Source organism: Felis catus, chromosome D1, assembly GCF_018350175.1.
Source record: "Felis catus isolate Fca126 chromosome D1, F.catus_Fca126_mat1.0, whole genome shotgun sequence".
NCBI lineage: Eukaryota > Metazoa > Chordata > Mammalia > Carnivora > Felidae > Felis > Felis catus.
In genome coordinates, this window is record NC_058377.1 from 23,270,017 (window position 1) to 23,291,552 (window position 21,536).

Here is a 21,536-nt window from a genome sequence, read left to right on the forward strand (position 1 = left end):
GCCGCTCCAGGGCTCTCCACAGAGCGTCATCTTTCACCTCCCTCATCTTTACCATTGGGGCGCTTTGGGTCACGTTCCAGCTGGCTTTTTTTTCTGCCTCAGCACGTTCCCAGTGAGACTTCCAGCAGGAGAGGAAATGCGTCCGTGGGGGACCCCGGGGCTGCGTGGGCAGCCACTGCTGGCTGTGCTCCAGTCCGCTCCCAGGAAGTGGCGGGAAGGCCCCTCTTTTGTAGTGGGCGGGCCACATGGTGACCAACCTGTTGGCCTTACCAGGGGTCTGGGAACCCCGGATACTCCCAGGCAGGTACCCTCTGCTCTCTCCGTCTCAGACGGTCGCGTTTGACCTTGGCCGCACCGGCCGAGAGCGAGGATGTGGACTCAGTAGATCAGCTCCCACGGCCCCCCGGCCTTCGCGGACACGCTTGTGCCAGAACTCCCGGGAGCGGGCAGAGGAGCCCTCCGCCGGCCTGGCCGTGTCCGTGCCCGGGCCTCTCGATCCGCCCCCTCGGTGAGCCGGAAGGCCCTTCCCGGGCGCAGGCCCAGCCGCTGCCCTCTGTCTGGCTCTGCGGCAGCCTTCTGTCTCGGATTTCAAGCTGGGAGTTGACTCAGAGCTCTGGGGAAGTGAAGAGAGGAGGTCTCTATGAGCCCCGTGAGAACAGGGGCTTTCTTCTCTTAACCCCCCTGCAGGCTGGCTTCTTCACAGAGGCCACCAGGACCCTAAAGGTAAAACGACATCCTCGGGATCCACACAGTACTCAAGGAAGGGTCCTCTGAAGACTGCCAGCAGCCGGTAAAAGGGTCTGACAGGGGCTGGAGGCCCTGGCTTGACAGGAAAGGTCCGTGTAATTGCTGTCTCCCAGCTGTGCCTATTCTGTGTTGTCACACAAGGGCCGTGTCAGTGGAAACCGCTGTGGCTGCAGGTGGGCAGAGGCGCCAATCCCACCACAAATGAGAGTCCCACCCAGCAGGGCGGGAAACCCATACACATCCATGTCTAGGCCCTGAGCCTTTCCTGCCCTGGTGTGCAGCTGGCTCCCTCCGCAGAAGGAAGTCCCACCCTGTCTTTGCCTGTGGTCCCGAAGAAAGTGGGAAGGGGCCCACGGAGACCGCTGTTCGCGAGTCCCGCGGGCAGGAGCGGGGATGGATGCACACAGGCTGGCGAGGCCACGGCAGAGCATGTACATGGCCTAAATGCAGGAAGAACCCAAAGAAACGGCCCCATCCGAGCTGCAGTGGCCCCCGAGGGGACGGCTGTGGTGGGAGAGGGGAAGTCTCTTCTGGACCCCCAAGAGCAGATCGGCGGGGACAAGGCAGCCTGAGTGTAGACCCCCCCTCAGCTCAGTGACCCTATATGGCTTGGCTGTCCTTCCTGGAGGGGCCGGAGAGCTTAGCTAGCCTGGTCTGTGGTGTTTCCCCAGAGGTTGTGAGTAGCTATGTGACCCCCCCCTCCCCCTCCTTCCAGTGGGTGTACAACATTCTCGATAAGAAGGCTGAAGCTGACCGGATTGTTTTTGAGAACCCAGATCCCTCTGATGGCTTTGTCCTCATCCCTGATCTCAAGTGGAACCAACAGCAGGTAAAAGCTTTCTTGCTGGGGCTCTCTGGTCTCCCAGTACTTGCTCTAGGTTGTTGGGCCTCCTTAGTCCTGCCCTTCTTTCTCACCTTGGTTCCTCTCTCTAAGCCGATTTTAATTAACCAACAACAGAAACCTGAGCTGTGCGCAAACATTCACACCTTAACGTGTCCACTTGAAGTTCTCTCTGGCTGTCCTCCCACGCAGGGGGGAAAGAATGGCATGATGTTTGCACCCATAAGCATACAGCCATTCTTTAACCAGCCAAGTGGCTCAGCTGCCACCCTCCCCTCCAGGAGCACCTGGAGCCCTAAAGAGGACTGTTTACATTCTTTCCATGCCCCTGCATACCAGCAGATCCAGGCAGGCCTAAGACCTGAAGCACTGATAGGAAGGAGCCATGGCAACCAACGCAAAGGGTCCCCTCCACCGCCCGAGACCAAGAGGGGTCTTCCAGTGGCCCAGGCTTCCACTCGGGCCTCTCAGCTGTTTCCTGCTCTCCGTGCCCCTTGCTTCCACTGTCCCAAGGAGCAGGTTTCCAGGGTGAGCTGACCTCACTCACCCTCTCTGTCCGGTTCTCCGTAGCCTCCGTCTCTCTCTTTTTCGCCTCCCTTCCTCACTGCCACCCCAGCCCACCACCAAAGCTGCAATGGACCACCACCTCTTTGGGTAGACTGGATACCCCTGGCATCAGCAGCAGGCAGAGAACCGTGTTGCAGGAAGGGCTGTTCACGTCACGGACTGGAACGTGGACCTGGGCCGGGCTCAGCCTGTGGCGGGCCAGGGGCCACGGTGAGGCCAAGGAAGCCAGACACGGGATTGCTGGGTAGGAAGTGGAGAGGAGGTAAACTCTCTCTTCTGGTTTAGATCTTTGAGTCACCCGAGCGTGGGTTTGCCGCGCTGCCCTCCGGTGGACCCTTCTGGTTCCTGGGCTCCTCACACAGGTGGCGTTCTAGAGTCCGGTCAGTCACCTCCCCACGCACACCTTCCCTCCCGCTTTCTCAGTCATGGCCTGCCTTTGGGTCCTAAACTGGGCTCACCCGCAGTTTACTTGGTTTTGATTTGGTGATTTCTAGATCTACAATGCCACTCGTTCACTACCCAGAAAAGGGGGGCGAGGGCCTGCGGTTCGGGTAAAGGGACAGGACTTCAGCTCAGAGGTACACAGGCAAGTGAGTGCCAGCTGCCTCTTAAGAGCAGCTCCTGGGAGTTACTGAACTTGGCCTGAGGGGTGGTAGAGAATCTGAAGGGATTTTCAGAAGTTGTAGCACTGAGTGATGATTTGTGTGAGGCAAGTGAGACGGAAGGAGATAACTGTCCACTAGTGGGGTGTTGTGGCGGAGAGAGGCTGCAGGGGTTCCTGTGTCCACGCCCCTACCCCCTGCCCTTCAGCTTATCTCCGTCTCAGGCCTTGAGGGAAGAAGCCAGGTCTGGCCCTGGAGTCGTCTGGGAGCGGGGACAAGGCCACAGAGCGGGAGTGCAGCTCTGCAAACCCCCTGTCTGTCCCCTTGGGCAGCCCCGTGCCTGGAGGCCCCGGGTCACAGACTGGGTCACGGGAGCTGGGATGTGAGGTGGAAGGAACTTCTGCCTCACGAGATCTTTGAAGGCTAAGGAGCTTGTGACTCGTAGGAGGTGGTGGTCTGAGGGCCAGGCGGGGACAGCAAAAGATTGACTCCTGCATCTCCATTCAAGAAGCCCTTGAACACACTTGAGCCCAGGGCCCCGAGAATGAAAATCCATTGTCCTTTTGACCTTGTGCTGGCAGGCATCCCGCTGGGCCTGCCGGTGGAACTGCCCTGTCTCTCCGTTCCCTTTAAGACAGAAAAGTCTTCAGGAGCTGCACTGGGCTCCCAGCCACAGGGCTGGGGCGACTTGCCCTTGGGGGTTGTGAATAGGCCAGCTTAAATGTCACGTTTCCCTTAATGGTCATACAGGTGCAATTGTTCTTAACCTTTCCTTAATTAGCACTTGTCTCTTAGTGGTGCCATATTTCGTTGTCTCAAATCCTTGGCTTGTGACAGAACACTGAAATTGACTGCTCCCTTAGAATTTGGCAGCGTGGCCAGCAGGCGAGACAGACCGGGCCTGGACTTCTTTGTCCTTGTACTAGAGGAGGGTTGAGGAGAGAGGAACCCGCCATATTTGCCCTAAGGAGCCTTCCTAGCCACCCAGGAATCTCCTCGCCTCCCAGCTGCTGGCCCAGGATTAAAGAGACTTTGTCCGTATGTCCATCCATCCACCCATCTATCCATTCCACAAGATTTATCAAATGCCTAATGTCTGTTAGAGAATCTTGCCTCCCTGGAGTTTATAATATCCCTCAGTTCTTTTAAGAGATCACTTATATATTCTCTTTTATTTGCTTTTTTTTTTTTTTAAGGTCTAGTTAAGACATGCACGAGGTAAAAGTGCAGAATAGAATAAATAGTGCGGTGAAAGCAAGTTCCCTCACCCCACATTCTTCTACTTCCGTTCCCCAGAAGGGACTATTTCTCAAAAGAGATTATGTCTTTGTCTCTCCTTCCAGGTATCGTCTCTGCATGTTGTGTATATAAGTATATAGGGTGTGTTTCTATGGACACAACATGCACTTTCCGCTCATATAATGTAGGTTCTTTGATCTAAAGGGCTCAGATCAAGAAACTCTTCCTCTGGGTCGCTCCAGAGGTGGAAAGATGGCCCTCCGGCCATTCTCCACCGTGCCCCTTGCCAGGAAGCCGTTCCTTTGACTCTGCTGTCCTGCCTTGTAAAAAGAGATCAGTGGTGGCTGCCTGCCCGAAGTGACCGATGGGCCAGCTTGAGGGATACCAGCCTGAGACCCTTGCCAGCTCCTTGTCTGGCTTTCTTCATGCCATTTCTCTGGGCCGGGGGTCCTTGGGCTGCCTGCAGAAAATCTGGGCTCACGTCTGCCTATCACAGAATGGGTTTCTTTCCCTGCCAGTGGAGCAGAGAGGTGTGATTTAATGCCACGTTTGTGATTTGTCAGCAGACATCATCTAAAACAAATGCCACTGTTATTTGAGAGTCTGTGACAGTGACATATAAGAGCGGCTGGAGACACTGACAGGCACATGTACACCCCGAGTTCAAGCAGTTCTGTTTCCTGCTTCTCTTGGGCTCCTCACGAGGGACAGAGCAAATGTCCTGGGCACAGGCCATGAGAAGGGAGAGTCTGGGAGAGACCGATGGGCAAAACTGAAGCCTAGGTAGGCACAGCTCAGCCAGCTGCTGGGCGGTTCCCACGGGGCTGGTCTGTAGCCGGCCTGAGGCAGAGAGCCCGGATTGTTGGAACTCGTGCAGAGAAGAATGTGGTAGGAAGAGACTGTTGGCCTGAAGGGGCACAGTTGGACACCAGGCACCATATGGAAAACCGTCTTCTCAGTTTTCAAACTGGGGCCCTTGGGGATTTGGTTGGTGACTCATGGTCCCCAGATTATGTCCTTGAGGGATCTAGCAGCTCACGCTGCCTGGCTGAGTGCTGCCGGCTTCCTCCTGCGTCTTGCTCCTTGGAGCCCTGGTGTCTGGGGCCTGCCTCGCACATGGATGTGATAGTCGGCCAGGGCCAGTGTGGGTGAGCAGGGAGGGCGGGAAGGTTTTCTGGGCAGAAGAAGAGTTTATTTGCTCTCTGGCACAAGATCTTGTTGACTTTGGTTCTTTACACTGTTGTGACCTCCAGGTTTTCGGCCAGGCGCTGTTTTCAGGAAGGACAGCCGGAAGGGTTGGCCTGTGAGCCCTGTGCGTTAGGGGAAGAGAGGAAAAGGTTAAGCACTCTGGTGGTGCTCATTGCTGAGCTGGCCGCGGGGCCCCTTTCCACCTTTCAAATCCTTCTACATCCTTCCCCTACACTGGACTCCAGACAAATCGAATTACTTACTCTGCCCCTCACATGCTGTATACTTTCTTGTCTCTGAGCCTTTGCTGTCACTGTTCCTTCTAACCTGAATGCTCTTCCTCTAAATGCTACCCCTTCTTTAGGACCTGGGTCCCCTACCTCCTCTTCCAGGAAGCATGTCTGGATCACCCTAGCTAGATAGTCTTTCCTTCTTCCTCCTGTACTTTTATCACTTTGTGTCTTGTAGTAGTTACTCACCTATATGCTATTAGATTTTAAAGTCTTGGAGGGAAAGTTGTCCTTGGCACTTCTTTGAACCTTCTCCTCCCACCCCCTCGTCAGCTCTGTGAGTATATAAATATTCCTATATGGTACTCTTTAGCAGGAAGAATAAACAGAAGTTCTATCCTTAGACTGTCCCACTCATCCCAGGCATGTGGAGGCCCCCACTGCCCAGGGATTGGTCCTCCCGTGGGCTCCCCGGGATCGCCTGTGGCTGGTGCTACAGCAGGCCTGGGGGTGGGTACTTCCTGGCTTCCCTGCAGAATTCCAGGACTGGCAGCCTCCCCTGGCTCTGTCCCCTGCTGAGCCTGGTTTACCCGTGCCGATCTCTGCGCAGCTAGATGACCTGTACCTGATTGCCATCTGCCATCGCCGGGGCATCAGATCACTGCGGGACCTTACTCCAGAGCACCTGCCGCTGCTCAGGAACATCCTCCGGGAGGGGCAGGTGAGTTGCCTTGGCCACATCCGTACTGAAGCCCAGAGGAATCATATTCCAATTCCAGTGTGTTCGTGGCCGCTTTCCTCACCCTTTCCAGAAGTCCATCTGTGAAAGGGGCCTGTCTCTGGATGCCAGTCCCAGGACCTTACGAAGGTCCTTTAGATGGACTCACAAGGCCCTTGTCTCCTGGTCCTGCCCTACCCTTCAGCTCTACTTTCAGCCACCTTTCCTCCGCCAAGGTTCCCCTCCCATCCCAGGATCACCTGTGTCTGCTCATGACAGCCACATTGCACCAGACATGTTTCTTGGGGAGATGGGTCCCCTATGGCCAGAGACTGAATTTTGTAGCACCTGGCATTCTGGGGTGCTTTATACTGGGATATTTGTTGAATCACATGAAAGTAAAGAGGAGCCCTGGGGCGCCTGGGTGGCTCAGTCGGTTAAGCATCTGACTTCAGCTCAGGTCATGATCTCATGGTTCATGAGTTCGAGTCCCACATTGGGTGAGCTCAAGCCCCATTCTCTCTCTCTCTGCCCCTCACTGACTTGCACCCTCCCCCTTTCAAAAAAATTAATAAATAGAAAGTAAAGAGGCAAAGGAAGGTGGGAGAAATGAGTCTAGAATCCTGAGTTGTGGTCTTGATTCTGACATTTTGATCCTAACCACCGGAGAGACTCTGGGCAGGACTCTTCACCTCACCTCTCTGGGCCTCAGTATCTGGATGCAATGCTGCTAAATCCCATTCTGTGATGTCGTTCTCAGAAACATTCATAGATGTTTCAGAAACGATCAAAGATGCAGCCCCCGTGCCAGGGCCCAGCAGTCACCAGGGTGCCCGGCCAGGAGAGAAGCTCGCCACCTTGCTGCTCAGAGGCTTTGCCGCAGGCCTGGGGGAGGGGCTCTCGTGGGTCCGCTCTCTGCTGACCTCTAGACCCCAGCTGCCTGGCCTTCTTCCTCCCGCCTGCCCACATCACTGTCTCTCTGGCCACCTGTCTCTTTTTGGAGTCATTTGCTTCTCTGCTGAAACGCCTGCGGATGTCAGAGAGTGGTGTCTTTCTCTCCGGGAGATGTGGGGCCTACACTTGGACTTGCCCTGCAGCTCAGGCAGCCTCGCCCAGACAGGCCAGCCATACGTATCCCCGGAAGGCCTTTGGGTGCCCCGGCCTTGACCTCACACTGCTGCAGAGATCCCCAGGCGGAGTTCCAAGTCCAGGATGTAATTGTGGCGTGTATTCTGAGCCCACTGAGGCCCTAGTCTTTTTCTCTTCACCTCTGACCTCCTCAGGGATTCACCCAGAATGGAAATCAGAGTCTCCTGTCAATGCCAAGCCTAGGAGGCTCCTGAAAGGGAGTTCGGTAGAAAAAGCCCTAACCCCTGAGCAAGGTGGAGGGTGGTCAGAGGGAGCCAGGGCCAAGGTCCGTGTTCCCTGCTTCCTCCAGGAGTCCAGCGAGACCTTCCCCGGATCTTCTAGGGGCAGCCCTTCCCATGCACCCTCCCCCACCCTCTCTCTTCCACCAGGCCTCGGCTCAGCCCCGTCCCTGTCACCCTTGTTCCCGGCTGTGCACTCTTCCATGCTAAGAGGGGGTACAAGCCTCCCTCCCACTTACCCGGTGACTTAAGCACGCATCGGTCACCTGGGGGGAGGATGGTCCCCATAGTCTTGGGCATCTGGGGCCTGTCTCTTGGCACTGGGACTTCCTAGATTCCCAGTAGCGACTGTCTGAGGAGCCTGAGTATTGTGTGCAGGTTGGAGTGTGGAACCCCAATGGAGGCCACCGTTCCCTTCATTTGGGAGAAGGAGCCTCCCCCTTGCGGCTGTCACCTGCTTTTGTTGACTCCCTGGAATGGAACACAGAGACCCGCAGCAAACCGTGGGCAGGGAGCTGTTTGCAGGGTTTTATCAGACGTCCGGAGGCTAGTCGGGGATTGGGCCTAGAGGAGGGTTCTGGCGCTGGCCCGTGGGCAGCACGGTAACCCATCCCGCCGCTACCCTTTCTCAGGAAGCCATCCTGCAGCGCTACGGGGTGAAGGGGGACCGCCTCCGAGTGTACCTGCACTACCTGCCTTCCTACTACCACCTGCACGTGCACTTCACCGCCCTGGGCTTCGAGGCCCCTGGCTCGGCGGTGGAGCGGGCTCACCTGTTAGCAGAGGTGATCGAGAACCTGGAGTGTGACCCGGAGCACTACCAGCGGCGCACCCTCACCTTTGCCCTCCGGGCCGACGACCCCCTGCTCCAACTCTTGCACGAGGCCCAGAGGAGCTGAGTGTGGCCCAGGGGCCGTCCCCTGGGACAGGAACACAGATATGCGGGCTGGGGGGTGGGGCAGGGAGGGACGGAGGGAGTTTTCGCACCAAGTGGATTTTTCAAAATTGTATTTTGTACCGGCTTATTTCTAGTATGTGAATAAAGTATTGGTCTCCTTCGGTGTGGACTGACGCCAGGGCCTGGGGAAGCAGGTGGTGCGAGAGAGCAGGGTGGGCAGATCCTGAGAAAAGAGCAGCCACGTCGGGGGGCGGTGGCTTCAGCTGACCTGGGAGCGTGCCGAGGGCTTTCTGCAAATCCCTGGGAGCGCCATCCCTGGCGATTGCCGAGTCCCGAATCCGACAGCACCTCTCCCCGTCTGCAAGCCTTACTCCGCCATCACGCCCCTGTCCCTCCTTCCATTTTCGACATCTTCCTAATGGTTTTCTGGGCCCACATGTCTCGGAGTTCCCCAAAAAAACCAAATACAAAAACTCTCTGGAAATAATCTATAGAGGTTTTTTTTGACAGCGCTTCCTCTTTCCCTGCCCAGAATTGAGATTGCACCTCCCGTGTGTGAGTCAACCCTGCTGATAAACTTCTTGTTGACAAGGATGAAGGATGACCGCCTGGAAGTGGGAGGGCTTTAATAAGAATCAGATGAGGCAAAAGCCCAAAAAGCCTGCCTTTGCCTCTGTTACTCGGTTGGCAAGTCCCTGGCCTCGAGTTTATTATCTAGGCAGGAAGACAAAACAGACTCACATAGAGCAGCCAGGAGATCACATGCAAAACTGTATCAACAAGGGCAAAACGAGGCGTTTGCAGTGGAGGACAAAGCTCTGAGGGGCTCCGGTTCGAGGTGGGACCGGAGCGTCACAGGTCCCCTGTCCATAGAATCTGGAGGCCAGGAAGAGACTTCAAGGTGTCTGGGGCTGGTGGCCTGTAGGGAGCCTTCGGGTGCTTATCTGGGAAGGGTGACATCTACCATGGCTCCAGCAGCACAGGGACACAGGCACGCGTGCGAGGCACGCGGTTGAAGACAGAAGGCGCTTGTATCGGCACAGAGGACAGCTCTGTCACGCCGCTACAGAGGGGCTGGCATTGCTGGTTAGTCAAGCTGGGGCTGAAGGACACCAGGTTGCACCTCCTCAGGGGGCTTTCTCGGGGGAAACGGGATGTCGGGTTCCGCCAGGTGGTAAGAGGGAAGCATAAGGCAGAGAGGGGCGGCTCCTATTCTGCAATCCCTGGACTGAGAAACAGAATCAGATGTTTATTGAACGCATGCTGCTGGCCAGGCACTGCCCCAGAGACTGGTAAGTGGTGAGCAGACGGAAGTCTCTCCTCCGGGAGCCGGCCTTCACCCCCTAACGTTACACCAGCCCTAACGAGTCCTGAGCCTGTTGCTTTGTGAAGGAGAGCGGGGATGAGGGTCCGTGAAGTGTCCTGCCGTGTAAACGTACCGTGTGCTAATGTTGCTTTATGCTAAACTTTGACTTACCGATCAACTCTTGAGCCAGACGGTATTTTAAGTGCTGGGAAAACAAAGCTCCTACCTACCCTCCAGGCTACTGGGGCAGACAGCCAAGGAACGTAGGAGTAAAAAGGCAACGCCCGGGTAGTTATCTTGAAAACAGGTATGTGAGACAGGCTCGAGTACAAGCTTCCCCTAGGAAGACACGCAGGGGATGCTTTCAGAATCCCGACAGTGCTCGGCAGGGCCGCCGAACTGGAGCAAGGTGATGAGGGTGGTGAGGCCGGAGGGGGCTGGTTACAGGGAGAGAGGTGTGGCCTGCACCTTCTGCAGGTGGAAATGAAGGCAGCTGTCTTTCTCCCATGCATCAGAGCTGTCGTAGGGGGCGCCTGGGTGGCTCAGTCGGTTCAGCATCAGATACTTGATTTCAGCGTGGGTCATGATCTCAGGATTCAGGAGTTCGAGCCCCTTGTCGGGCTCGGCACTGACAGCACAGAGCCTGCTTGGGATCCTCTCTCTCTGCCCCTTCCCTGCTTGTGCTCTCCCTCACTCTCCCTCGCTCTCTCAAAATAAATAAATAAACTTAAAAAAAAAAAAAATCTGTTGCGAAGACAAATGAAACCCAGAGGCCCCTCCTCGCAGACAGAGTGGAGGGACCCAATCCTGGGAATGTCCTCTTCTCCTGGGCAGATCAGTTGCTGCCGGTGGGGCACACAGGGTGCGTGTTCAGAGAAGACCAGCAGGTGGCCAGTCCTGAACCAAAAAGGAGAGCACTCAGGAGCCTCCCAGGGGACAAGATCTCTAGCTCCCTGGGACTAAGCCCTGTGAAGGCATTCCCAGCCTTGGCTCCCTCGCCTGATCTGTCCCATCCCTCCTCCTCCCTCTCGGGTTTACTCACCCTTCAAGTTTCTACCAAACATCCTGCATGGGCCAGCACTGCAAGGCGCTGACAGGAACAAGAAGGTCTTGCGGGTCTGTACCCTCGGGGAGCATGACTCAGTGGGGCAGGGGAGCATAGGATGAGACAGTAGGTAGAGGCTGTTCTAGAGGGAGTTTCTAAAGGCTGTGCTCCTTTGTAGTGCCGGGAGGTGCTCCTCTGTCGGGACCGATTCTGCTTTCCGAGGGGAGGAGGGGGTCAGTTCTCCCCTGGTGCCTGGAGTAGGAGTCACGAAGGCCCAGAGGGCAGCCCTGCGAGCTGGGAGAAGACCTCAGGAGTTTGGCCTCGTGCCCCCAAAGGCCCCAGCAGGGGCCGGTGTCACTGCGCACAAGAGTGTTTGCTGCTCCTCTCCAGGAAACAGCTGGTCAGATGTGTGGTGAGCCATGAAATGGATCCTGCTGAGTCTCTTGTCGTATACCTATTTGCCCCTGTAACCACACGAGACTCCGTCCACCTGAATCCTGGGGCCTCAAGCTGCAGGGAAGAACTGACTGAGTCAAGGGGCCCATCTCTCTGTTACACCTCACTGAAATCCCAGAGGGCCTGGCAGGACTCTTCTCTAAGACCCACGGTTTCTGACCACACATGAATGCCACTTCCTGTCGTTTCTAGGGAGTCTGTTCCCAGGGGCAGCTCACTCCACGTTGGGGCCCGTGGGCCTGAGGCAGGTGCAGCAATTTGCCACCCCCACCCGCACCCCCACCTGCACCCCCACCGCAAGGGCTGTCCCCTCCTGTAAAGGAGCTCAGTCCAGGTCTCTTGGTTTTCTGGGGGATGCAGAATTAGAGCTACCCCTCTCTGCCCCAGTTTTCCCCTTGATGACACGTTGCAGTGCCCAACATCCGGCCTCCCCTGAGAGAACTTCCTGAGCATGACCAGGGTTTCTCGGCCCCACCTTAACTAACTAGCAAATGCCACCTCCCCCCACCCCCCTCCGGCAGCATAATCTGTCCTGCGTGCTGCAAAGAGTGCCTTCTGTGCTTGATCGCGTGTCCTCGGCATACGTGCCTGTGTCCCTGCTCTGTTGGAGCAGTGGTGGATGTCACCCTTCCCAGAAAAATCCTGGACACGTCCACAATTGGCCGTCAGCCCCGGTGCTTGGCCCACTATCCCCTTGGCGTGTGGCTGGAGAAGGAAGGAAGCAGTTGGAGGCATGACTGCTATTGTTTCTTGGCTCCTTTCAGTTTGCCTAAAAGTCTCCTCCGAGGGCAAAATTGCTGAGTGTTCTGGATTTGTCAACATTCCTCCATGAATTTGAGAAAAATAACAAGCTGGACACTGAGGGTCTACTCTGCATGTCCCTGCTGAACACCCATCCCCGTCCTGAGAAACAAATCAAGAGATAATTACATACAAAGTAATACTTGAGATTGTTTCTCTTGTAATACTTCCATATCCAAAACAGGTTAGCATATCTATTTTATTTCTAGCCAGACTGATGTAGGCCGGCCAACCCTTGCTTCTCAGGAAGGACAAAATCGTTATTCTAAACATGTATGTATAAAGTGAAAGTGTCTTTTTTCTAAGAGGAAGGTGGTGGTAATGAAAGGTAGTCATTTTTAAAATACCCTCATTTACAACACACGTGTCGGCAACCCTGCGTTTATTGTATTGTTATTATTAGGAAAATTATATTGGATTCTGAAATCTACATAAACTGGAAGTTCCCATGTTTTAACCACTTAAAAAATAAACATGGACGGAATCTGTTTAGAGTGTTTCAATTCAATTACATTGGACTTCATTAATTGCAAAGTGATTACAAGAGTGGCGAATGCCTTCAAAAAAGCAGAGGGGGCTGTGAGACCTTACGCAAAGAGACGCCACATTTCTAGGCTAAGCTTGATAGCAAAGGCCCGCACGATCGTAGGCCCAGCAGTTGGAAAGAGCATGGCTCAGCACGCTGGGGGGCCTCGACCTAAGCCAGCATGAGGCACGCGTGCACAATTAGAACGCCAGCCAGTTTTTCCTTCAGGACTGTGCGAGTGCCTAAGAGGCAGTGGGGTCTGATGGTTCCGTCACAGAGTCTGCCCCGCACCCAGGTACGAACCTTGGGCAAGTTACATAACTGCTCCTAAATTAGGAATGATAATAGTGCCCACCACGAGGGGTTTTGTCGCGATTCACTAAGAGGATTTTGTGGACGTAGTGGTCACTCGGTAAACGTTAACTATTGTCCTACTGTGAGAAGGCCCAAAGAGGATGTAACCAGAGATATTTGGGCTAGATATTAAAAAGAACTAACTGATCCGAAGGGCTGTAAAATCCTAGATGATTCAGCGGAGGCATAGCAACCAAGTGACTTTAAGGCAAAAAGCAAGCCGTGAACGATCTGTGGTTAATTGATTGTGGCCTTAAACAGGCAAGCACTGCACGCAGTGACTTCTTGGGATCGCTTCCAGACTAAAGGTTCCTGGAATGCCTTGGCCTACTGGCAGGTTTCTAAGACTACAACAGTGATGTCCCCTGCTATTGAGAACCCTGGGAACAGCTCAGCTTCATGGTCCAGTCATATAAATCTGATAAAAATAGGAGCTGAAATACCATCCCAGAGTTGCTATTTTTAAAAGCATCTGAGATGCTGGATTGGGTTTATTTCTTCCTCACACGGCATCTTGCTGTTCCCTCCTCCTGGTGGGCAGGATGCTAACGTGGCACATGTGAGGGACAGGAGCCAGAAGCCTGTGAGGCACATTTGTCAAGCGGCAATGTGCCTCCTACCCACACCCGCGGCCTGCCAAGGAGGAGCCTCCGGGGCCAGGGCTCCCCAGCCCTACGTGCACCTGCCCCTTCAGGGCCCCTCGCTCCTCTGCCTCTTCCCTCTGCTACAGAGGCCCCTCTGGTTGCCCCAGCAGAGGTGTCCTCCAGTTCCTCCACCGTGGAGACAGAGCCACAGAGCTAAAGGGAGGCAGAGGAAACAGGAACGGAAGCAGCGTGGCTCAGAGGGGGACTGGGACCCAGATTGCCGTCCGTCAGGTTGTCTTGACCTGAGCTTGGCAGAGCAGAGCCAGCTTCCGGGAAGAAGCTTCCCCCAGGAGCCAAAGCCCTGCTTGCTCCATCACATAGCCTCTTGCCAAGTAGTGTCTTGCAAGGGTGCGAGGAGCTGGGAGGTGCTCAGATGGCTCCAGAACCCCTCACCTGGGGTCGAAAGGCACCAGAATTGCTTCCCTCCTGCCCCACTGGTGATAAGGCTTCTAGGCAGCTAGCAAAGCATCTGGTTGTGTCATTAAGAAACTGAAGGGGAAAGAAAGATCATGAGTAAGCACATTGTGGCCGAAGGGGAGGAGTCAGAATTACAGTTGGCTTCTGGGCACCCAGTAACCAGGCCCAGGACAAGCTGGGGGAGAGGGGGGGGGACCCGAATACTCTTAAAGGTTAGAGAAGGGAAGCCGCCTGCATAATAGAACGACACACACTTGCAAAGCACAAGAGCTTGAGAGCAAGTTCCTATCCCTCGCCTAATTTAATACCTTTAACTAAACACAGTTATTTCCTTTTTTTAATGTTTATTTCGTTTAGAGAGAGAGGGAGAGAGAGAGACAGCGCATAGGCAGGGGAGGGGCAGAGAGAGAGGGAGACACAGAATCTGAAATAGGTTCCAGGCTCTGAGCTGTCAGCACAGAGCCTGACGCGGGACTCGAACTCACCAACCACGGGATCATGACCTGAGCCGAAGTCAGACACTTGACCGACTGAGCCACCCAGGCACCCCCTCCATTTTTTTTAGTGAGGTTTTTTTTGGGGGGGGGGGTGTTGTTTGTTTGTTTGTTTAGTAAGAAAACTAAAGCCATGTGATGACAGAGGCAGATTTGGGAATCAGGTCTCCAGGAGTGAGAGCAGGCCCTTCAGTTCTAGTCTCTGGCAGAGCGAAGTTTACATGGTTCACAGCAAGAACAGCAAACTGTGTTTAGATCTCGTTCATCAGAGAGTTAGCAAAGTTTAGAAGCTGGGCAGATTCTCAGGTCAGCTTGGCCAGACTTACCCAGGTGCTTCTGGTAGTTGCTCACTCTCTTTGGACCAGTTTTCCTATGTGTGAAAGGAGAGCCCCCTGTCCGCTGGACTTGCTCAGGGCAAGGACTTTAGTCACTGGCTTCTTTCCACCTAGGAAAAAAAGCTCCAGGCCTGGAGCTGACGTGCAGTAAGTAGCTGTTGAATGAATGCTTGCCTGGCCAAGCCAAAGGCACCATTCAAACGTAATGATGTTAGACAATGGGGAAACGCAGGAAAAAAAACACCTTTGTGCAAGGTGTGATTTAGGACAGAACGGTCACTTGTGGAAGAACTTGGAGGCCGCCTCTGTTAACCCAAGCCTTCTCCACTTTGCTCCTGCAGAGCCGAGCTTCCCGAGGCACCTGTTCTCAACAGATAAGCCCTTCAGTTTCATCTGCAGTGAACCTGGAGTTGGCACGTCTCCGAACCCCCTTTGCATTTACCCTCAGTGACTCATGCCCTGACACTTAGTCACATCCTCTCTTGCCTTCTTCTTGAACAGAAGTCCTTTGTAAGCTTTCTCTCTGTGGCTGGATGGTAAGCTTCTTGGAGACAGGGACTGGGTCTTAGACTTTCCCTGGAGCTCCTGGAGCCTCAGGCACCAGGCTGTTCACACTGGGGGCTCGGTAAATACCACTCACCTAGGAAAAGGAGTGCCTCGGGGGCTGGGGGCTGGGAGTTGTCCTGGCGGTGACTTCTGGACTGCTGTTTCCAGGTTTGATTGGGGATGTCTGAGCCCAACCAAGTAGGGTCAGGAGCCTGATGGCGACAGGATGCCTGACGCCTTCAGTAAGGAACAGAAACTGAGAGGCTTTCTCAAGGCCAAAATAGGTGTGCAGAAGAGGGGTGCAGAGAGCAGTGTGGGAGCTGCAGGTGCAGACTAGGGCAGAGAAAGGCCCAGGTCTCGGTCCAGGGCACCTCACCGCTGTGCCCTGGGGGAAGGGGGGGAGGCTCCCGGAGCAAGGCCCTCCCTCTTCCGTGCCTCACTTTCCCCAATGAGGGAAGGACGCTGTTCACCACGTGGGAGAGCCGAGAACCCTTTGTTGGGTCTCATTGTTCCCAGGAGGGTGTGCGGAGGCTGCGCTGGGCACATCCAGCCTGGCGCCACTCACACGGAGGCAGCGCCCGCCGGGCTCTACCCTCACCCCATCCGGCCTCCCCTTCCGCCCCTCCGCGCCCCGGCCCCCTCCCCCGCCCCCGGTCCCGCCGCCATCCCCCCCCCTCCCCTCCTCTCCCCTCCCCTCCCCTCCGTGGCCTCCGCTGCTCCCACACAGTCCCCGGCCGGCGGGCGTCGGCCCCGCCCGCGCGCGGCAGCGCCCCAGCTCTTCCTCCTCCTCCCCGCCCTTCCTCCTCCAGCCCGCCCGCTCCCCGGAGTCGGCTCCCCGGCCGTGTGCGCAAGCGTGTCCGGCCCCTTCCCCGCCCCCCGCCCGGGCCCGGGCCCGGGCCCCCGCCTCCCCGCAGGCGGACTTGCCCGCTCCCAGGCCGGCCCCGCGCCCGGGACAGGGACCCGGCGGAGCGGAGCCGCAGCGCCAGCGCCGCGCCGCCAGCCCGTGCGCCTAGCGGATCGGAGCTGTGCGCGAAAGTGTCGTGCCCCGCCCCGCTCCACCCGCGAGGGTGAGTACGCGGCGGCCGGTCCCCGTGGGGCCCGGGGCGGGGGGAGGGAGGGCGGGAGCGCCGCGAGGGCCCGGCTGCCGGGCCCCCGGCCCCGCGCCGCGGCGGCCGGGGAGGTGGTCGGCCCGGCACGTGGGCGCAGCGCGGGGCCGGCCCGGGTGGGGCGGCCGCAGCCCCGGGATCCCTTTCTCTGGACCAGATTTTCGCGGGAAGCCGGTGCTCCTCTCTCCCTCGGAGTGAGCGAACGGGATGGTTCTCTTCTCCGGAAACTTTCTAGCCCCCACCCCTGCGCCCGGGCTGAAGAGGCGTCCCCACCTTCAGCATCCTCTGAGCCAGGGTTTCTCGCACCACTGCCCCCATCGAGGCCAGAAGATCGGGTGGGCTGGCTTTGCTAGAGGTGACAGGCTTTGCTGGGTCCATCTGTGGGCAGGACTCGCAAGGTCGCCCAGCAGAGCCCGAAGGCGGGGGTTGCTGGCTGCAGGCTGGCAGTGCCCGGGATACCAGGTCCACCTTGTGGGGGGCCTCTGGGCCTAAGCCACGGTGCCTCAGAGCTGCTGGGTGGTGGGCAGTGGGAAGGGGTGGGTTTGCGGTGAGGGTGGGGCCCCAGGGTGCGACAGGACCCCTGGGCTCAGCTGTCTGCCCCGGGTGCCTCCCTGGGGCCGGTGCTGGCAGGGACCTCCTGGCCGGCCCAGGGTTGCCAACATGTCCGCCTGTGCTGCCCCCTCCATTTCCAGTCTTGGGGGGAAGCTCCGTCTGGGCCATCTAAGGCCTCATGTACTTCTGCTGCTTCACACGTCCTGAGGGCCTGGCTTGGGGGGCTGCTGCTGGAAGACAGGGGGGAGGGGGCGTATAGGCAGTTCAGGTGCTCAACTGTGCTTGTCTGACCTCATGACCACCCACAGGCTGGCACCCCCACTGGCTTCTCAGGGAAGCCTTGCTTTCCACCACTGGAGGGAGGCACAGCGTTGAAGCCAAGTTCAGGCTGACTTATTCTTTGTAGAACCTTGGGAACGGGCCTGGTAGGGGCTAGGGTGTCACTAGAGGCACAGACCAATACTGCTCTCTCCCGAGCTGCGTCCTCCGCCGGGCCCTGGCCCTGGCATTTGCCAGGGCGATTTTAAATGTGTTGATATGTGCTAAGTGCTTTGAAAGCTGCCTGCACAGAGGAAGAGGTATGTAAGTGCTGTTAGTGATGTTTCTGCCACACTTACTCTGCAAAGCTGCCCCATAATTCCAGAGAGGTTGTCTGGGAGGCGCCAGCTATTGGGGCCTGGAAATTACCTCGTGGGGGCTTTTTCTCTTTGCTGGAAGCTGGTCTGGGCATACCCTCTGACCTTGCTCTGCTCCTGTCTCCACTCTAAACCCTCTCTGTGCCCTGTCCCTCAGCATCGTTAGGCTGAGTGGGAGATCTTAGGCTGTCCCGTGGGTCCTGGGTTTCATCAAGCAGTTGTAGGAGAGGCAGGAGTTGGGGCCAGTCCTCCACCGACCAGTCCAAGTTGAGGGGTTAGGAGGGGAGCATAGCTGAAAGAATGTAGGAAGGGAAAGTAGGAATCGTCTGCTTGGACTGTGGGCTAAGAGGGCTTCTGTAGCTCAGGTGTGGGTTACTGCTCAAGACAACAGGGACCCCCTTTTCTGAGAGCAGAGACCCCGGCCATGGAGCCCGGCCGTGTCTTCTGGGCTGTCTTCTCTTTCCTCCCTCACCTCCTTCTCTACCCAAAGCACTTCCCACTCCTCAGAAACAGAGTTTTTTGTCCCCTCCACCCTCTCAGCCCTTTTAGGATCCAGTTTTCCGGGTAGAACCAAGAATCTGATCCTTTCTGGAATTGTAATAGATCTTGGAAGGCCCCCCCCCCCAACACACACACCACTACCACCCTCACCAGCAGGAGCAGAGAAGTTGGACCCCCTTTCTCTGTTCTAGCTTAACCTGTGGTCATCCCGTAGTGACCCTACCCTGGCCTGGCCTCTGCCCTGCATTGGGTCCCCCCTCGGGCCCTATCTGGGCACATCCTATGGGTCTCGCCTCAGAGAGGCTGTCCCAGTGGAGCTATGAATTCCTCCTCTCAAAATGGCTCAAAAGTTTACACCCTCTGTCTTGGTGAAGGGGTCACTGTATCTTAGAATAATACAAAATGGTTCCAGCTCACAGGAGAGGGAGAGGCTCAGCCTCCTGAATAGGACCCTCCAGATCAGTGTCACAGAACATTCCAGAGTCTGAGGGTCAGGTCTACAGATTGAGATCAAGGCAGGCACCAGAGCCCAGTTGAGCTCCCGAGCCCCTGGAGATGGGCCCTGGGCTCTGGAGGGTGGGGGTGGTCAGGTAGTGAGGGGAGGGCCCTCAGGAAAAGGAGAGCACTTGCTCCCTCCCTGCGGACTCCTTAGCTGCCCTCTGGTTAGACATTTCCCCTGTGGCAGGCAGCTGCTGTTTCCCTGACCCCCAGGGCCCTCCTTCCTTCTCAAGACCTGGGACCTTGATCTGAAACTTTTGGTTGCCTTGACAAAACAACTAGGCTAGGCAGGTTTTGGAGCTGTAGTCACTTGTTCCCCCATCTCTCCTTGGTTGCCCCCTTCCCAGAATGCTCAGCACTTCTGCATATGTGTGTTCTGAGGGACCCTGGGTACGCTGCTGGCCACCCCTGGCCTCAGAAGCACCCCTGACCTCTACCACATTCCCTGTGTGTGTGTGTGTGTGTGTGTGTGTGTGTGACACTATTTGTGCTACAGATGGAGGAAGTGGTTGAATGTAGCTGTATGTGACGCCTGGACCCCAGCCAGTTCCCCTGGGGCCCCTGATGGGTACCCCTTGAGCCCAGCAGGGGCTGAACTCTGCCAAGGGGTTGTATGGGGTCGCTTGCTTTTCGGGGTGTGAGGGCCATCGGTGTCCAGAACTGCAGGTTTTCTTCCGGTCTTGGCCCCTTGCCTGGGGCCAGCAGACAGGCGGCTCCTGGCACTATCTCACTATCTCTGCCCACCCTGCCCCCTGCAAAGCTGCCTGTAGAAAGATGATGTGACTACTCTAGAATCCGAGGCCCTGGCTTCTGCCCAGCAGGGAAGAGATGCTGCTGCTGGGGCTGAGGGGAGGTGCGGGCCTAGGTGAAGCCCTCCGTGTCTACCTGGGCCTTGAGCGGGAGAAGGCCTGGCTCTGGAGGCCCAGAGGAGCTGTTATAGGATAGTCCCTTCCTTCTGCCTGGAGCTTCCCTCCGAAGCCCAGCCCAGTGGCTCAGGGGCTCCAGGCTCTTGCTTTCCTGTGTGGGGTGGGGAGGGTGGTGATGGCTGGAGAGGACAGGGACCGCTTTGCAGAGTGCTGGGCCCGCACACTGTTGTTCCTGCCTTGGATCCCACCCCTCCTCCAGGGTGTGGGATCCAGGGGGCTGCCGCAATGCCCCCCAACCCATGCCCCCCACCTGCCCTGTGTCCTCTGCCCATGCAGCCTCTGTAAAGACCTCCTTAGAATAAAAAAGACTTAGCAGATAACAAAAGTAGTTACCATTTGTCAATCAAGCACTTTTTAAAAGCCTGGCCCAGTAAACTTACAAGAAAAAAAAAAAAGGTGCGCTATACACTTATTTAAATCACGTAAGCCTCACACAACCCTTTCTCTCAGCCCATTTATAAACGAAGAAACGGAGCCTGGAGAAGCGTAAACGGCATGGCCACGGTCACACTGCTCGGGGAGCAGCTGAGCGGAGACTTTGTATCTAGTCCTGTTTGGGAAACCTGCACTTGCCAGTTGAGTCCAGCACTGCTCCCCCAAGCTCCTCCTCCCCTTTCCTGTGATGGCTGAAGAGTCTCAGAGGTGTGAAGGGCTTTGCTCAGGGCCACAGTGTATCGGTGACTAAGGCCGACCATAGCCTCCGCCTCCTGATTCCCAGGCCAGAGCCCTTGCGAACCCCACATCTTGCCCTGCCCATTTGCCCATGTGGCCCCCTTCCTGTGAGTGCAGGCACTTTGCTTGTCAGCCCCCTGTGGTCCGGCAGGGCGGGGCTGTCCTCTCTCCCTCTCGTCCTCCCTCCCCACCGCTGGCCCTCCCAGCCCCTCCTAGCCCCCACCTCTCCTGCTTCCCCCTGTAATTGCTTCCATCTGGCCCGCCTGCCGGCTCCTATTCCTTTGGAAATGCAGCGGCTCCCCCAGCTGCCGCCCACAGGGCTGCAAGGCCTCATCCGGCAACCGTGGCCACACGTGGAGATGGGGAGGGGCCCTACAGGTCCGAGCAGGGGGATCTGGGCCAAGGCTGCTCCGGGGCCTGGCATCCCCACATTCCTGCCAGACAGGAGCACCTTTGCTCCAGGGTCCTTGCTTGACACCCGCCCTGGCCTGGCCCCGGCCTGGAGAGGTCCTAGTGGCGGGCTTCTCCTTCTGCCTCGCAGCTTCCACAGCCCCCTCTGCCCTTTGCAGGTGCACAGGTCAGGAGGAGGGAGGCCTGGCTGGAAGCGACGGCAGGAGAGAAGTGGGCACCAGCGCGGGCACGCTCTGGGGACGACTGCTGGGGGTTCCTGGGAGGGAAGCGAACAGGGCAGTCACGGTGGCAGAGGCTGAGGGGCCCGGGAGCTCTGGGCAGGTGAGAACGGGGCTGACTCATTTCCCTTGGTCCCAGGCCGTTGACTCAGAATCAGCAGAACTAGCAAGGAATCCTTATATTTTGTGTTGATATAGAATGAAACCTGCACATTCTAACAGTGCATTTGACGCTCTGTTGACTCCCTTGCCTCAGGCTCTGCCTAGGCTGGGTGGGGAGGGACACCAGTGGGGGTCTTCTGGTGTGGCCATCTGGAGGCTCTGGAGCATGCTCCTGCCTGTGGAGGGGACAGGTTCCCTAGATGGAAGATGCGTACGCATCGACTGGTGACCTTGACGGGGACAGGCCAAAGGAGATGTGGGCATAGCAGGAGCACGTTTGTGGTGTGGAGCAGATCTGAAAACTTTTAAGGCATTTTCTCGCTGAGATTTTAGGATTTTAGTGTAAAGCTCCCGGAACTTGTCTGTCTTGTTTACTGCTATATTCTTCATGCCTGGAATGATGTCTAGCAAATAACAAGTGCTCAGTAAATATTTGTTTGATAAATGAATGGAAGACATAGCTTGGGTTTTCTGACTTTGTCTTCACTGCGTTCCTGTTTTTCCTTCCTCCTTTTCTTGGGGCAAAGGCAGTGA

At 56.6% G+C, this 21,536-nt stretch overlaps 2 protein-coding genes and 1 long non-coding RNA gene across 6 annotated transcripts in view; 2 read left to right on the top strand and 1 right to left on the bottom strand.

Annotated features, from left to right (window-relative positions):
- Nucleotides 1-8,558, top strand: part of DCPS (decapping enzyme, scavenger) — a 46,485-nt gene extending 37,927 nt beyond the window's left edge. Inside the window, exons 4-7 of one of the 3 annotated variants that reach the window (XM_023239282.2) lie at nt 688-723; nt 1,463-1,576; nt 6,025-6,135; nt 8,132-8,558. In XM_023239282.2, coding sequence (XP_023095050.1) covers nt 688-723; nt 1,463-1,576; nt 6,025-6,135; nt 8,132-8,398 — 528 coding nt within the window. In that variant the 3' untranslated portion in view covers nt 8,399-8,558. The remainder of the gene's footprint in view (nt 1-687; nt 724-1,462; nt 1,577-6,024; nt 6,136-8,131) is intronic. The other 2 variants (XM_003992560.4, XM_019811536.3) reach the window with 2 other exon arrangements.
- A 3,812-nt stretch (nt 8,559-12,370) lies between these two features.
- LOC123380397 lies at nt 12,371-15,997 on the bottom strand. The gene is made up of 2 exons (XR_006586098.1): nt 14,767-15,997; nt 12,371-14,018 (listed from the first exon to the last, which is right to left on the bottom strand). It is a non-coding gene; the product is annotated as an uncharacterized LOC123380397 (long non-coding RNA).
- Nucleotides 15,998-16,261: 264 nt separating this feature from the next.
- The window catches only part of ST3GAL4 (ST3 beta-galactoside alpha-2,3-sialyltransferase 4), a 32,735-nt gene continuing 27,460 nt past the window's right edge, over nt 16,262-21,536 (top strand). The window contains exon 1 of one of the 2 annotated variants that reach the window (XM_023239290.2): nt 16,262-16,388. The gene's annotated coding sequence lies outside the window, so the exon portion shown is untranslated. The remainder of the gene's footprint in view (nt 16,389-21,536) is intronic. The other variant, XM_023239291.2, reaches the window with a different exon arrangement.